The sequence below is a fragment of the Arachis hypogaea genome, chromosome 7, assembly GCF_003086295.3.
Source record: "Arachis hypogaea cultivar Tifrunner chromosome 7, arahy.Tifrunner.gnm2.J5K5, whole genome shotgun sequence".
Classification (NCBI taxonomy): domain Eukaryota; kingdom Viridiplantae; phylum Streptophyta; class Magnoliopsida; order Fabales; family Fabaceae; genus Arachis; species Arachis hypogaea.
The window spans coordinates 16,146,105-16,162,419 of NC_092042.1; the positions used below are offsets into that span (position 1 = coordinate 16,146,105).

The 16,315-nt window shown below is 29.7% G+C and overlaps 1 protein-coding gene across 1 annotated transcript; it reads left to right on the top strand.

Annotated features, from left to right (window-relative positions):
- The first annotated feature begins 271 nt into the window (after nt 1-271).
- Nucleotides 272-11,136, top strand: LOC112703992 (anthranilate N-methyltransferase-like). The gene is made up of 4 exons (XM_029288136.2): nt 272-764; nt 7,888-8,201; nt 9,310-9,374; nt 10,840-11,136. The coding sequence occupies exons 1-4, from the start codon at nt 319-321 to the stop codon at nt 11,134-11,136; spliced, it is 1,122 nt and encodes a 373-aa protein (XP_029143969.1). The 5' UTR covers nt 272-318.
- The last annotated feature ends 5,179 nt before the right edge of the window (nt 11,137-16,315 follow it).

The following is a 16,315-nucleotide window of genomic DNA, read 5'->3' on the forward strand; positions in this document are numbered from 1 at the left end:
GGAGGAGGAAAAGAGGAAGACGAAGAAGTAGTGACATGGGTGAAAGGAGGAGAAGCGACGCAAAAAGAAAAACGAGAAGAAATGCGAAGAAAAAAAAAGAAACGCGTAAACAATTATAACAACTTAATTAAGTATTTTACTTTGTTGTACAGATTTATTTCAAAAGTTATATCTTTTTTATTTGTGCTTGCAATTCCGAAAAACAGTATATATATTTGGTCTCATGAAAGGAATGTTTTATAAGTTCACTTCAAAATATAACTACATTCATTACACTACGTGCACTCAATCCTGCTTTAATTTCGTCCCAATTCACAAATGGCTCATCCATCAGAATCCGATGCAAAACTACTTGAGCTCTTCAAGCTACCACAAGATGAAGAAGAAGTAGATGGCTTCTTGTTTTCTCAAATGGCATGGTCAATTGTGGTTCCAATGGCTTTGAGGACCACAATAGAGCTTGGTGTATTTGACATCATAGCAAAAGAAGGCAAATGTGCAAAGCTCTCAGCGAAAGACATTGTGGATGACATTGGAAGCAACAACCCTGAAGCAGCATCAATGTTGGATCGTGTTCTTAGGCTTCTTGCAAGTCACTCATTACTGTCTTGTTCTGTAGTTGAAGATCCAGAAAGCTCTAATAACTTGCATCACAGGCTGTATAGCCTCTCACCTGTTTCGAAATATTTTGTGGGTGATGCTGATGGTGTATCGTTGGGACCCTCGTTGCGGCTGCATCTAGATAAAGTCTTCACCCAAAGTTGGTTAGTATATAGATAGATACATAGATATAATGTGGAGCCTGATAATAGCTACCATGACCGATCAAATTTAACAATATTTAAAAATATTAAAATTAAAATCATATTTTTCTTTTATATTTAAACAATAATTTTTAGTTTTATTTTTTAAATTAAAAAGATTGTCAAATAAGAAAAAATATTACTTTAATTTTTACAATCTTTCGTTAGGGTCGTCATAGTCATTATAAAGTTTAATTACATTGTTGTTACAAAAATTATTTTTTTTAATTGGATTACTATATTATTTTTAATATTGTAATTATGTCTTTGTTAATGTAAAAAATACGAGTTAACAAAATATTTCTCTAAAAAATTGAAAGTATTCATAATTAAACACATACCTAAATCTTTAACTATATATTTTTTATTTTTTTAGAAGAATATTTCATTAATTTTAATGTTTTGATATAAAAAAGATCTAATTATAAAATAAAAAATAGTGTTGAGATCTAATTGAAAGAAAAAAAGTATAAAAAACTAATTACAAATTTGATAAAAGTATAGAGACCAATAAAATAATTAATCTTATCATTATAATAGACATCATAACACACACATACACACGTATTAAGTTTAATTTTGATGCACTGACAGTGTAAAGTCGTGCAATCACATCCGTCTCTTAAAATGACCATTCATGCAATGAATAAAAATAGTAGTTATTTTTATAATATGATGTTACGTACTTACGTGTTTACCAAGGTTGCGAGAATCGGACCGGTCAATAAACCGGTGAGGTCACTGGTTCAATGGTTCACTGGTTCGATCGGAGTTCAATGGGGGTTCAACCGATTTAATTAAATATTAAATAAAATTATTAAAAAATTTAAAAATAATTTTAAATATATAAATTCAATAATGTCTAACTTAATAAAATTTAAAATTTCACATAATAAATTATTCATAACTTAATATTAGAGGTTCACAAACAACTTCAAACATCAAAGTTTATAACTAAACAACTTCATAGATCATTAAGGAAGAGAAATATAGTGATATTAAGAATTTGAAAAGTGCCACGTTCAACTCTTAAGTAACAAGTTTAAAAATAGAACAATTTCTAGAAATTTGGGTAGCAAGTAGTAGCAAAATATAAGCACATGAATCCAAAAATTGCAATTAACATGAGAAAAGCATGGATTGCATGTACAGAGGCAGCATCAAACTTAATTTCACAAGTATAGTTCAGCAGGGCAGCAGGTAGAATCAGGTCACATGAAACAAAAACAACACAGTAATGATCACACCAACATCATTCAGCAAACAAGCAGTATTAAGCCATGTTGGATAATCAAGAACAGAGCAATTATCAGGTCTAGAATCCTCTAACCACAACCTAGCTTCTCTCTGTGGCAGTGACGAGAGCTGAGTGGGGGGCAAAAGCGTTCGAAGGGAAAAGAAGAGGCGAGAAGAGAAGAGGGAAGGTAAGAATGGTGGTCAGCTTTCCGGACGATGGGTCGCCGGATACTGCTGTTGTTGGCTGAGAGCGAGACGAGGAGGCGGGGGCTGCTGGCGCCTGGATGAGAGAGAGAAGGAAGTAGCACCATAGTGGGTTAAGGATTTGGGGGAGTGAAACTGATGAGAGTGAAGGAGAAGGGAGAAGGGAGAAGGGATGTCGTGGTGGTTGCTGGGAGCTGATGTTGGCTGCGGTGTTTTCTCTCAAAGATTAGGCAAATTAGTGATTTAGTTGGAATATGAGAGTGAGACAGAAGGGAGAGAGGGTCGGGTGTTTTGGGGGGTGGGGTTTTTACGTTTTTTTTTTAGAGAATCGGTCTTTTGACCCGGCCGGTTCAGCCGATTCACCGGTTAATCACTGGTTTGACCAATTTTTAAACCATTTTTTTGCAAGACGGTTTTGCGTGTCAACTAGACCGACTATAAGACCGGTTTTCAGTTAATCCGGTCGAATTGGCCGGTCCGGTCTGATTTTCAGAACCATAATGTTTACACATCAAAATTAAATTCTATTTAAAAAAACGTTGTTAAATAATAAAACCATTACTTGAATTTAGCAATATTTATACTAGAATGCGCATATACGTGTATGTTAATTCTAGTATGTCTATGTTTATAATGGCTATAATAACCATGTAAGTGTTTTAAAAATTAAAATCATATTTTTTTCTATTTTAGTAACACTTTTTAGCATCACTTTTTAAAAAACGTTGTTAAATAATAAAAAACGTTTATATATATATATACATATATATATATATATATATACATATATATATATATACTAGTATACAAGCTTTTAGCTTCACTTGTTTGTTTTCATGATTGTTAAGATAGTGAACACCTGATTAGTCATACATTTTTTGCTAATTAATAAGTAATTGCATGTTTTTGTAAAATTTTTATATTGATTAAATTTTGTTAGAGCTATGTATAATTATTTATGTTGTTTTTTTATTAGCATAATTTTTTAGGAAAATGATATCATGATATAGTATCAGAACTCTATGTTCGAAAAGTGTAGATTTCGATTTTTAATAAATTCCAACAATATACAAAAACACAAGATAAATAAAAGAAGAAAAAAGGTCTATACAAAATAATTCAAACAAATCTAAAAAAGGCTATTACTTAAAAAAAAACGTTAAAAATATAACTATTTCTGTTATTTTTTCTATCCATTTAATTTTTTTTTAAAAATAATATCATGACAAATTCTAAAACATTTGCCTAATAGATATTGATTTGGCTACCAAATGGTCAGTGGTCGCTAAAGAATATTAAGATCGATTTCGGTTGATATATTTTGGAGATTGATTTTTTCAACGGATTTACAAATTGCCATTGTCAAGTTTGTTTAGTGAGTTAATAGTCAAAATCTTTTTTGAAAGATATCTCGATCTCCATTTTGGTTTTCAAAAGATAAAATTAATCAAAATCGTCCCCGAAAGATACACGACTTGGCCATGTTAGTCTTTCCGTCAGTTGGATTATGACGTGTCATGTTAAGTGCCACGTGGCACATGATGACGTGGTGGGTTAATGTCACGTGTCATAAGATAATTGATTGACATGTCAGAACGTGTCAAATCACTTGACATGTAAACAAGTTATTTATAATCAAAATAGTTCTTGAAAGTTCAGACGTAAGTCATTTTTATCCCTAAAATTTTAAAAATTAATCAAATTAGTCCTTATATAATTTTTTTATTTTTTCTTAATAATATTAAATTTGAAATATTTTTTGATACTACTAATCTTAATAGAAATGTAATTGACAAACAAAAAATTAGTAATTGTATCTTTTGTTCTTAAAAAATTTTTCAATAAAATTATTTCTCTCCCTTAATTCTTCTCAAAATATCTCTTATTTTTTTCTATTCTAAAACCTTTTTCTTACATTATCACATTTTGCTAGAATATATATATATACTCAAAATTGGCATGTATGTATTTGTTAACCTAAACAAAATTATATGCTCAAAATCAAAATTTATGTATGTTAACCTAAATAAAGTTATACCACTATTTTTTTCTACTACATCTTTTTTTTTTCTATTACGGTATTACTTACACATAGGATGTAATGGTAGTGATATTAAAAGTCAAAATTCAAAAAGATCCACAAATTTTGCTTCAAATTTCAAACTTTACAAAATATTAAAAATTTGTTGCTTAATAATAATAATAATAATAATAATAATAATAATAATAATAATAATAATAATAATATTATTATTATTATTATTATTATTATTATTATTATTATTATTATATATGCTAAACGAATTGCTTCTTAAGCGTACTACATGCAAAGATCATAATAAATTTTTGTGTGTTTCATATGTTTGAGAAAGATTATATAGTTTTTCTTTTAATACATAAATTTTGATTTTGAGCATATAATTTTGTTTAGGTTAACAAATACATGTATTTCAATTTTGAGTGTATATATATATATATATATATATATATATATATATATATATATATATATATATTTCAGCAAAATGTGATAATGTAAGAAAAAGGTTTTAGAATAGAAAAGAATAAAAGAGATTTTGAGAAGAATAAGGGAGAGAGATAATTTTATTGAAAAAATTTTAAGAAGAAAAGATACAATTACTAATTTTTTGTTTGTCAATTACGTTTCTATTAAAATTAGTAGTATAAAAAATATTTAAAATTTAATATTATCAAGAAAAAATAAAAAAAATTATATAAGAAATAATTTGATTAATTTTTAAAGTTTTAGGGGTGAAAATGATTTACGTCTAAACTTTTAAGGACTATTTTGATTATAAATAACTTGTTTACATGTCAAGTGATGCCACGTGTCACTGATCTGACACGTCAACCAATCATCTTGTGACGTATGGCATTAACCCACTACGTTATCATGTGCCACGTGACACTTAACGTGACTCATCATCATCCAACTGACGGAAGGATTAACGTGACCAAATCGTGTATCTTTCGGGGATGATTTCGATTAACTTTATCTTTCGAGAACAAAAATGAAGATCAAAGTATCTTTTAAAAATAATTTTGACTATTAACTTTTGGTTTAGTGGCCAGTTTGATTATCTTTTAGTGACGAATTATTTTCGATTTCTACAATAGAGACCAATTTTTCCATTGCTAAGGCACAAAATTTAGATAATAAGTTCAATAAGCGAAACAAAAATTAAGACACCTTAATATCTGCCAATAAAAAAAATTTGGAGACCAATATTAATTTAACCAATTAATTTAAAAATTATTTTAATAACTAATAAAAAGAATAAAAGTTATCTAAAAGTAAAACAAGATAAAAATTATTTTTTAATTAGTTAGTTAATATTACATTTTATATTAAAATTACTTTTTTAGTTTTTATTTTTTAAAAAATTTAAAATTAAGAATTTACACTTTAAAAGTTAGAAATTAATAATTAGAATTTAAAATTTATAATTTAATATCTAAAATTTAGAATTTAAAATTTAAATTGAGTAAAACCACCGCAAGTATCAGACTGATGACCGTTGATAATGATGGTGGATTGGTGGGTGGCAGGTGGTGATGAATCCAACTGATGTGAAACTCTGAATTCACAACACCAAGCTGTGTCAAAAATATGTCATCAGAAATGGAAAACATTTAATTTCACCATCAAGGTCAGTAACAATAAAACAATATAAGAATTCAAGAGAACCGTGAATGGATGCAAGTCTGCAACAAGAAGAAAAATGGAGGGAAAAAATGAAATTATTCCTCAACTATTGGTCACTGAATCTATTTCTAAATAAATTAAAATAATTATTTTGATAAATATTAATTTTTTTAAAAATGTATTAACAGAAAAATTAATAACTATTATAAAAAATTAAGTAGACTCAATTTATTCTAAAAATTAGCTCAAAAAATAAGGGTTGCCTCACACTTATAAAGACTATCAAATTCTTAATTTTAAACAATATAAAACTTAATAATTATATTAAAAGATTTTCAAATGTATTTATAACGTTCATCACTTAATTTTCATAAAAAGAAATTATTATTTTTAATGGTCAATGATTATTAAAAATAATTATTTTTAAAAACATTTAACAAGAATTTAATTATCAAAAAAATATTGATAATATTTTTAGTGAATCTTATCTTTTACTATTAATAATAACCGAATATTAAGTATTTTAACATAGATTTTTTTACAATTACGTGAATGTCAAAAAATTTAGACATTTTTTATGTATATTTTTTAGCTATACGTATATATATCTCTCACTACAAGATATAATATTGTTTCGGAAAAAAATTACTGTAAAACATTATTTTTGCTGCAATAGAACATGTTTTGCAACAAAAAATAATGTTGCTGCATATCTCTTCATCAAAACTTGTTGCCACTTTTTTTATTTAATTTCGAACGGCCGTTTAAAATACTAGACACTTTTTTTTCTTGATAATTTAGTAATAATAAAAAATAATATTTCATAATAGTTATTTTTTATACACTAATAATAATGGATTAAGTACGATTTTGGTCTCTAAAATATAGGTCGTTGAAAATTTTTTCGTTCTCAATTTTTTTTTGCATACAAAATCGTCCGTAAGATTTAACTTAATTTTAAAATCGTCTTTCTCCTTCTTCACTAAAATACCCGATTTTTCCTCTCCATCATAGCAGTGTCTCTTATTCTTTTTCTTCTTTTTCATCATCAATAGCACAATAAAAAAAAATCAGAAAAACACAAGAAATCAAAGTACAGTGAAATCAGAAGAACAATAAAATTAAAAGCACAACAACAAGGAATTCAAAAAATAGAATCAAAATCAGAAACATAGCAACAATAAAAACAGAATCAAAATCAGAAGCCATCAACCTCTGGCCGCCGCCGCCCTCAATGCGTCAGTTCTACCCTCCTTCAACCTTCGCTTCTTTTCTTCTTCTTCTTCCTTCCAACTGCCACCCACTGTCACCGTACTGTCCGTCGAAAGCCAGCAGCCACCACAAGCATCGTCTTTCCCTTCCCAAAACATGTCATAGCGCCGCGCGCCACGTTGAGAGATTCAAAGTTGAAACGACGAACTCGAAGACACTTCTATCGATCCTACAACTCTCCGCTCTACACCTTTCTAACATCTCACAACTGACCTCACTCGTCCTACCCCTATCAATTCCCAATCCAATCCCAAACCCGCACTCTCCGATCTTCTGAAATTGCCGCCCACCACCTTCGATTTCTGGGACGAGGATGAATTCGAAGGCCTCCTTATCGAACATCCCTCTTCCGATCATAATGCTTCCCACTCCAATCCCACTTCCTCTCCCACCCATTCCGACGCCAAGCCTCCCGGGGTTCTCTTTCTCTCTCAACTTTACATGCTCTCTGCCTCATTTGTGTTTTTTTTTATTTTATAATTTTTTTAGTTAGAGATAATTTGATAATAAAAATTAAAATTTTGATAAAAAATATAATTTTAAAATCTTAAGAATAATTTTGTATGTAAAAAAAGGTTGAAAATAAAAAAAAAATTTCGACCTATATTTTAAGGATCAAAATTGTACTTAACCCAATAATAATTGTAATGCTAAACTTTTCGACATTAATGCTTATTGTATTGTTAATGTGTTTTGTATAATTAGGAATGAATTGAAAGGAGCAATCCTTGAAGGAGGTATACCATTCAATAGGGCTCATGGCATGCATGTTTTCGAGTATGCAAAAATTGATCCTAGGTTCAACGAGGTCTTCAACAAAGCAATGCACAACTCCTCCACTTTATTAATGAAGAGGATTCTTGATGTCTACAAAGGCTTTGACCACATCAATAAACTAGTGGATGTTGGTGGTGGTGTTGGGGCAACTATCAAACTAATCACTTCCAAGCACCCTCATATTCTTGGTATCAATTTTGATTTGCCTCATGTCATTGAATGTGCCTCAGCCTATGATGATGGTATGTGTGATACTTTATTGTTTATTTGATTTTAGCCAGAGTATTCACTTTTTTTTAAGTAAAGTATTATTTTTGTCTCTAACATTTGGGATAAGTTTTAAAGTTGTCTCTAACGTTTGAATTGTCATATTTAAGTCTCTAACATTTCAAAATTGACTCAATGTTGTCCTGCCGTTAGAAATCTGTTAACGGAATTGACGGTGGGACAAAATTGAGAGATTTTGAAACGTTAAAAACTTAAATAGGACGAAAACGTTAGGAACAAAAACGATACATATAAATAAATTTTAATTTTATCCTTCACTAATATCAATCTTTTACGGTACATAGTTATTCAATTATTTTTTAATCACATTTAAGTAAATTACACTTAATTACATTATTTTGATTCTAAATAAATTAATTTTTTTATAATTTTACTTTAAAGATTTTTACTCATCATGAAATGTTTATAAAATGACTAGAATCACATTAATTTATTCTATATGTATAATTTTTTTTCCCACAAGTTTATGTACTAGTCATTCTACAAATATTTTATGATGAGTAAAAATTTTTAAGAGTAAAATTATAAAAAATAAATTTATTTAGAATAAAATTAATGTGATTAAATATAATTTACTTAGATGTGATTAAAAAAATAATTGAATAATCATGTACCGAAAAAAATTGATATTATTGAAAGATAAAATTAAAATTTATTTATATGTATCGTTTTTGTCCCCAACTTATTCGTCATATTTAAGTTCTTAACGTTTCAAAATCGTCTCAATTTTTTTTTGCCGTCAATTTCGTTAACAGATTTCTAACGGCAGGATAACATTGAGTCAATTTTAAAACGTTAGAGACTTAAATAAGACAATTCAAACGTTAGTGATAACTTTAAAAGTTACCCCAAACGTTAGAGACAAAACGATACTTTACCATTTTTATTATTTATTCTTTCATTAAAGATTCAATGATTCTTTAGATTTATTGATTTTAAGATAGACGATATATAGATAAAGCAAAACAGAAAGAAGTATATAATTGTTCAGTAGTTTATTATTATAATAGATTTTTCCTTTTAAAGGAAATATAACCATTGTATTTTCTAATAATGTTCCAGGCGTGGAGCATGTGGGAGGAGATATGTTTGAGAGTGTTCCAAATGGAGATGCCATTTTCATGAAGGTGGGAGGAATATATATTATGCTTTTTTGGACTAATTTTTTTTATATATAATGTTTTAGTGATGGTGAATCACTTTAATATTAGTGAATCACCTTAAATTTAAATATTAGATGATTTAATATTTAACAAATTTTTAAGAGCCTCTGATACAAATAATTTGTCAGAGATGTATTATAAAAAAGAATATTTTTTTATTCAAAAAAATGCAATTTGTGAAAGACGCATTGTCAATCTGCCAAATGCGTATTATAAACAACACTTTATTCATAAAAATATAATTCACAGATAACATATTATCAATATACAGAAAATATATTGTCAATTTTCAACCTTCTACTAAATACTGTTATGTTAATTTACTTAGCTGAGATAATTAGCCTTAAGAACTTAAAAATCTATTGTAGAAAGAGAGTCTGATTTGTTAACCATATATCATTTTTTATTAGGCTCTATTTGTTTTAAATGAATAACTAGCAAAAATGATGTGACATAATTCTTCTAAATGTTTCTTTAATCAAGGATAAGAAAAATACTATCGGTCAATCATGCATTTGAGGTTCATTATAAGAGAAATGATAAAATGATTTTTCTTTTCGGGGATACGTATACTTTAAATTTTAAATCTCATTATTTCATTATCATAGGATATATCAAACATAACATTCGCTAATAAAATAAAAAAAAATCTGCACTATTGTTATTTGTATATTTTTTTTATACACTTTTTTGGATAAAATATTATTTTAGTCCTTAATATTTAGGTTAAATTTTAATTTAATCTTTAACATTTTAAATATTTTATTTTAATCTTAAAATTTTTTAAATGTCTTATTTTAATCCCAAAAAAATTTTAAACAGGTTTAATATTATTCAACCATTAAATTTGATACAAATAATTCGCATTTTAAAGAACAAATAGCATTCGATTTTAGTATGTAAGTAAAATTAATCTACCAACTATCATTAATATAAAAAAATTTATTTTAATTTTAAAACATTAATAATTGATTGTTAGGATTTGAGGTTTTGTACATAGAGAAAATTGAAGGAAAAAAAGTATTAAAAGAAGGTTTTAGTTATACACGTAAAAAAATATATGACTTAACTAGTAATATTATAATGTCCACATCGCTTATTCTATAACTATTAGCTAGTGCCAATTTTAATGGTAGAACCACATTAAACCTATTTAAAATTTTTTGGAATTGAAATAAGATATTTAAAATGTTAGAGACCAAATTGAGATCCAACCTAAACATTAAGGACCAAAGCAATACTTTACTGCTTTTTTTTATATATAAAAAACGAACATTTTATCTTTTTTCACTTGTTACCAATAGTTTTAATATCAAAAAAAAATTCCCATAAACATTTAAAAAAAATTGCAATTCCCATAAACATTAATTATATAATTATCATATCACATATTTGATGTCATAGAATTGTCGAACCGAAAATTTTGTAGAGAATACTTCATGATTGGAGAGATGAAGAATGCTTGAAGATATTGAAAAATTGCCTCAAAGCTATTCCGACTGATGGGAAGGTTATTGTGGTGGAAACAATGGTTTCCATTGTTCCTGAGCCAACATTTTTTGCCAAGAATGCTTTTGTAAATGATGTTATCATGATGACTCAAATGCCCGGAGGGATTGAGAGAACAAAACAAGATTTCATGAACTTAGCACATGGTTCTGGATTTAGTGGCATAAGATTTGTGTGTTGCGTCTCTAGCTTCTGGGTCATGGAGTTCTACAAGTAATTCCACACACGCGCGTATTACTACATTTTAGACTATATTTGTATTTTGAAATGTTTACAATGTTTCTTTCTAGTTGTTTCAATTGAACAAGTGTTTATCTTTGTTTGAATAGCATATCTTTTTTAAGAAATAATTTTTTAAATATAATTTTATATATTTAAAGCACGTTTCAAAAATACATTTTAATAGAGAAATATAATGTATGTTGAATTCGAAATAGACACAATAACTAGAGGTGAAACGTCAATTTTCTACATCCGAGCTACAGTCTACATTTGCAAAACCAAATATGCGAAAATGAGTAGAAGGATTAAAGAGAATTTCTTAGTCAATACTACCTGTTAAGTAGCGAAGGATTCGTTTGACTGATTTTCAATGAGTTATCTAAAAATTATGCATGTATTGGCTCACTTTATTCACTGAAAAAGTAATCTCAAGACGAGTTAGAATACAATACTACAGTACTTCCACAATGGATCGATATTGTGAAGGATCAGAACGAGACTCTGAGCCATGCTGGGACAATTTCTCCAAAGTGATCATTGGGGTTAGAATAGGTCTAACATCTGCCATATCAGTTCTATGAAGTAATTCTCAAATATATATTTTTTTTTGAGGGAGATGATAAGAACTAGATTCTAATTTTGTTATTTCAATACCAAGAAAATAGTTAAAATTTTCAAGAGTTTTAAGAACAAAAATTTTATTTAATTTAAACATTAAAAAATGGCTTGTTGATTGTTTCTTATAACTAAGACATCGTTAACATAGATAATTGGATAGTTACCTATAGTTCAATCACGAAGTCACTAGTTGAATTGGTCACAAACTCACAACTAACTAAATATATAAATTTATAATAAAATTTAAATTTAAAAATAAAATAAAAATACAAATAAAAAATTACATCTTAAAATGATTTATGATCATAATGAATGAATTTAAAATAAATAAATACATTTAGCAAGATACTTTTTTTTATGGTAAAGGGGTCAAATGGCCCAAAAACAAAAAATTATATTACTCTCTTATAATTCTAGCAAACGTAACATTTCTTCTATCTGCTTCCATAAATGGAGACAAGAAATGGGGAGGGTCCGCAAAAAGGTAAAGACCTGCCTGGAGAACATGTGCAGGCTTCGCCAAGGCATCAACATTGAAGTTTGCTTCTCACAAAGTATGGCTGATGTTAAACTCTCTTGGTTTAGCTTGAAGATCCTTTACTGTTCGAATGAGAGAGATGTTGCCATGAATGGGGGGTGGATTATTCTCTAGTAACTTAACTGAAACTGTTTGATATATCGTAATTAGTTATTTTTTATTGGGAATGTAGGTTTAACTATTGAGAGTGTTTGATACATCGTGATTAGTAATTCTTTAATTATTGATTCTAGTTTTAGTGGATTTAGGGTTGTAAGTTTGAACTGCTGAAAGTATTTGATATATATCTTAATTATTAATTTTTAATTATTGATTATAGTTTATTGAATTTAGTGGATTTATAGATGTTGTTTCTTGATTATTGATTGTTGTTCATTGATTGTTGACAATTGGTGCTATTTAAAATTATTGTTGATGGATAGTGTGTGGCGAATTCCAGTTATAAATGAAACTCTGCCAAAATTTTTAAAGAAATTTCTATATATTTTAGTTATTTGCTTCTAAAGTTTTATTTATATTGCCATATTAGTTTGTTTGTGAATTATCGATAGGTTTGTGCCGAACAACAACGCATATTCTCAGGAGATGACCAAACCTTATTAGCAAGTTTACATTTTCTATTTTTTGTAATACAATATATTTTGATTAACCAATTTTAAAGTTTCTTTGTGCAGGTGAACTTTATATGGGATAAGGAGCACGACGCCCTCATCGGGAAGATATACGACCATCGAATGGGTAGACAGTTGCAACAGATGTTGGAGGATGTACATGAGAGGCATAACCACTGTAGAGATTATTGGAATTTAATAACAATATCACAAAAGAGAGAAAATAGGTAATCTTTTATTTCGGAAAAATAAATCATGACGTACTCCCCTGTATTCCCCTGTATTCAATATATAGCTACACTATAGCATCAAGAATATAGAAGGATCTAGACTAATTAATAAATCTTGAGCTAAACATCAAATAAAATAAGTGTTATCCTTATCAGCCCTCCTCAAACTGATAGTTGGTCTTGGAACAACTCTCAGTTTGCACCTAAACTTGACAAAAGAGGCTGCAGATAGGGGTTAGGTCAAGACACCCGCAACTTGGTCATTTCCTAGAATATGAACAACACGCAACTGTCTCTGCCTAATCAAGTCTTGAACAAATTGGATATCAATTTGAAAATGCTTAGTCTTTCCATGAAGAACTGGATTTGCAGTGAGAAGAATCATACTGAGATTATCACAGAATACTGTAGAAGTCGTAGTCAGGCCAATCCGCAGCCAGTAGATTTGTGAACCAAATAATCTCAGCTCCACAGTCAGCTAAACTCCTGAACTCTACTTCAGTGGAGGATCTGCTGATGGTACTTTATTTCCTACAAGTCCATGACAAAATATTAGTTCCCAAAAATACACAAAAGCCAGACACCGATCTCCAATCCTCAAAATCTGAAGCCCAGTCAGCATCAGAAAAATCATAGAGCCTGAAGTCCTGACATTTATGAAAATCCAGGCCCTGGTCCTTCTTTCCCTGCAAGTATCGAAGGATCCTCTTTACTGATTTCCAATGAACCAGTTTAGGAGCATGCATAAATTGGCTTACTTTACAAACAGCAAACGATAAATCAGGTCTAGTAATAGTTGCATAGTGAAGAGATCCAACTACAGATCTATACAATTTGGGATCCTCAAAATCCTCATAGCCCTTGCTTGTGAGCTGCAAAGAGGACAGCATGGGAGTTGGCATAGGGCTAGCACACTGCATACCTACTTTTGAAAGAAGATCAGTAATGTACTTAGATTGAGACAAATACAACTTATCAGCAGTCCACACTACTTCGATGCCCAAGAAATAGTTTAAGTTTCCTAAATCTTTCAACGAAAATATTTTGTGTAATTTCTTAATCATATCATCAATTTCAACAACATCATTTCCAGTGATTATAATATCATCAACATAACAAAGGATATAAATAACAAATTTAAAGGAGGTACGAATAAATAATGACATATCAGACTTTGAATTGTAGAAACCAAAGGTTTGTAAAGTAGTACTTAATTTTAAAAACCACTTCCTTGGAGCTTGTTTTAGACCATAAATGGATTTATTAAGCTTACAAAATTTTTTCGTAACATCTATTTCAAATCCCAAGGGCTGTGTCATGTGGATTTCTTGATGCAACTCTCCATTGAGAAATGCATTATTAAAATCAAATTGTCGAAGTACCCAGTCTCTGGACAAAGCAACACTAAGAACTAACCTGACAGTGGCTGGTCGAATCACTGGACTAAATACCTGTTCAAAGTCAAAACTTTCCCTTTGATAAAAGCCTTGGGCCACCAAATGAGCTTTGTATTTTTGAATCTGTCCATTTGGCAACCTTTTGACAACAAACACCCAACGACAGCCTATGATCTTAGCACCTTCTGGTGGAGACACAAGTGTCCATGTGTTGGCCCTAATCAGTGCTTGATATTCATCTTGCATTGCTTGAAACCAATGAGAAATGCTCAAAGCAGATTTGGCATTCTTAGGCAATGCTACATCAATAACTTGAGAGTTCAGACAAGAAAAATGTGCTTTAGGTTGATGAATGCCTGCCTTAGACCTAGTGACCATTTGATGAGTGTTTGTAGGGACAGGGTCAGGCTGAACAGGTGGTAAACAAATTTCTATGCCAGATATTGGAATTGGTTGTGAGGAAACAATAGATGGAGCTGTCACAGCAGTATTGATAGGAGATGGACTGGGAGCATCAGTGGACATATCAGGGACAACATCACTAGACTGCAAGGAATGGATGGAGTCACCTCGCAATACAGGATCAGGAGGCCTAAAGGCTAAAGGTCTAGGAACATATTCATTAGTAGAAGCATTAGAAATACTCCTGAGAGACTCAGAGTTCCCAGAGAATAACAGAGAATATGGATAGATATTCTCATCAAATAACACATTTCTCGAAACATATACTCTACCAGATGGTGACAAACACTTATACCCTTTATAATTTTGAGCATAGCCTATAAACACACACTGGTGAGATCTATAACTAAACTTGATTTTGTTATATGGCCCCAAATTAAGATAACAGGAACTGCCAAAGACCTTTAGAAGAGTATAATCATGTTTATGGTTTAGAAAAACTTCAAAAGGTGACTTATTGTGTAAAATAGAAGTGGGTAGTCTATTAATAAGGAAAGCAGCAGTTAAAACTGCTTCATCCCAATATATTAATGGCATATGTGCAGTAGAGAGCATCGCCAAAGCCATCTCAGTGAGATTGCGATGTTTTCTCTCTGCCCTTCCATTCTGCTCATGAATGTAAGGACAAGAGAACCTATGCTCAATCCCAGACTGCTGTAAAAAGGAAGAAAAAGAATTGGAGATATACTCCTTACCATTATCAGATTGTAAACATTTAATATGATGACCAGTCAATTTTTCAATGTAAGCTTTATATTGCAGAAAAGCATAAAAAACTTGATATTTATTCACTAATAGATAAAGACATGTATATCTAGAGAATGCATCAATAAAAATTACATGATAGCGATATCCTAAATGAGAAATCATGGGGCTAGGCCCCCAAACATCAGAATAAATGAGTTGTAAAGGTAAAGTATATGAAGTCAGTGAATCAGGAAAAGGTAATTTGTGTATTTTGGCACAGGCACAGTCATTACACAATACAGATATAGAATCATCACTTTTATTAGAAAATTGTATAGAGTTACACAATTAAAGAACAGTTTTAATAGTGTTAGTAGTGACATGTCCAAGTCTCTTATGCCAAAGCTAAAAACTGGAAAAGGAAACAGAAAATAGAGCAGGTGGATAACATGTAGTGATTCTTGGAATTGCAACATTGTAAAATTGATAGAGCCCTCCAGTATTAAAACCTTGAAGAAGAATCTTCTTGGTGTGCTTGCACTTCACAAAACAAAAATCATCATGAAACTGAAAAAATACTGCATTATCTTTTGCAGATTTAGAGACACTCACAAGATTTTTAGTAATATTA

Bases quoted from the DNA above. Each gene is read 5' to 3' on its own strand.
- LOC112703992 (XM_029288136.2), top strand. From the start codon at position 319: ATGGCTCATCCATCAGAATCCGATGCAAAACTACTTGAGCTCTTCAAG. The intron at 765-7,887 runs GTTAGTATATAG...TTGTATAATTAG, and splicing joins AAAGTCTTCACCCAAAGTTG to GAATGAATTGAAAGGAGCAA. The intron at 9,375-10,839 runs GTGGGAGGAATA...AAAATTTTGTAG, and splicing joins GAGATGCCATTTTCATGAAG to AGAATACTTCATGATTGGAG.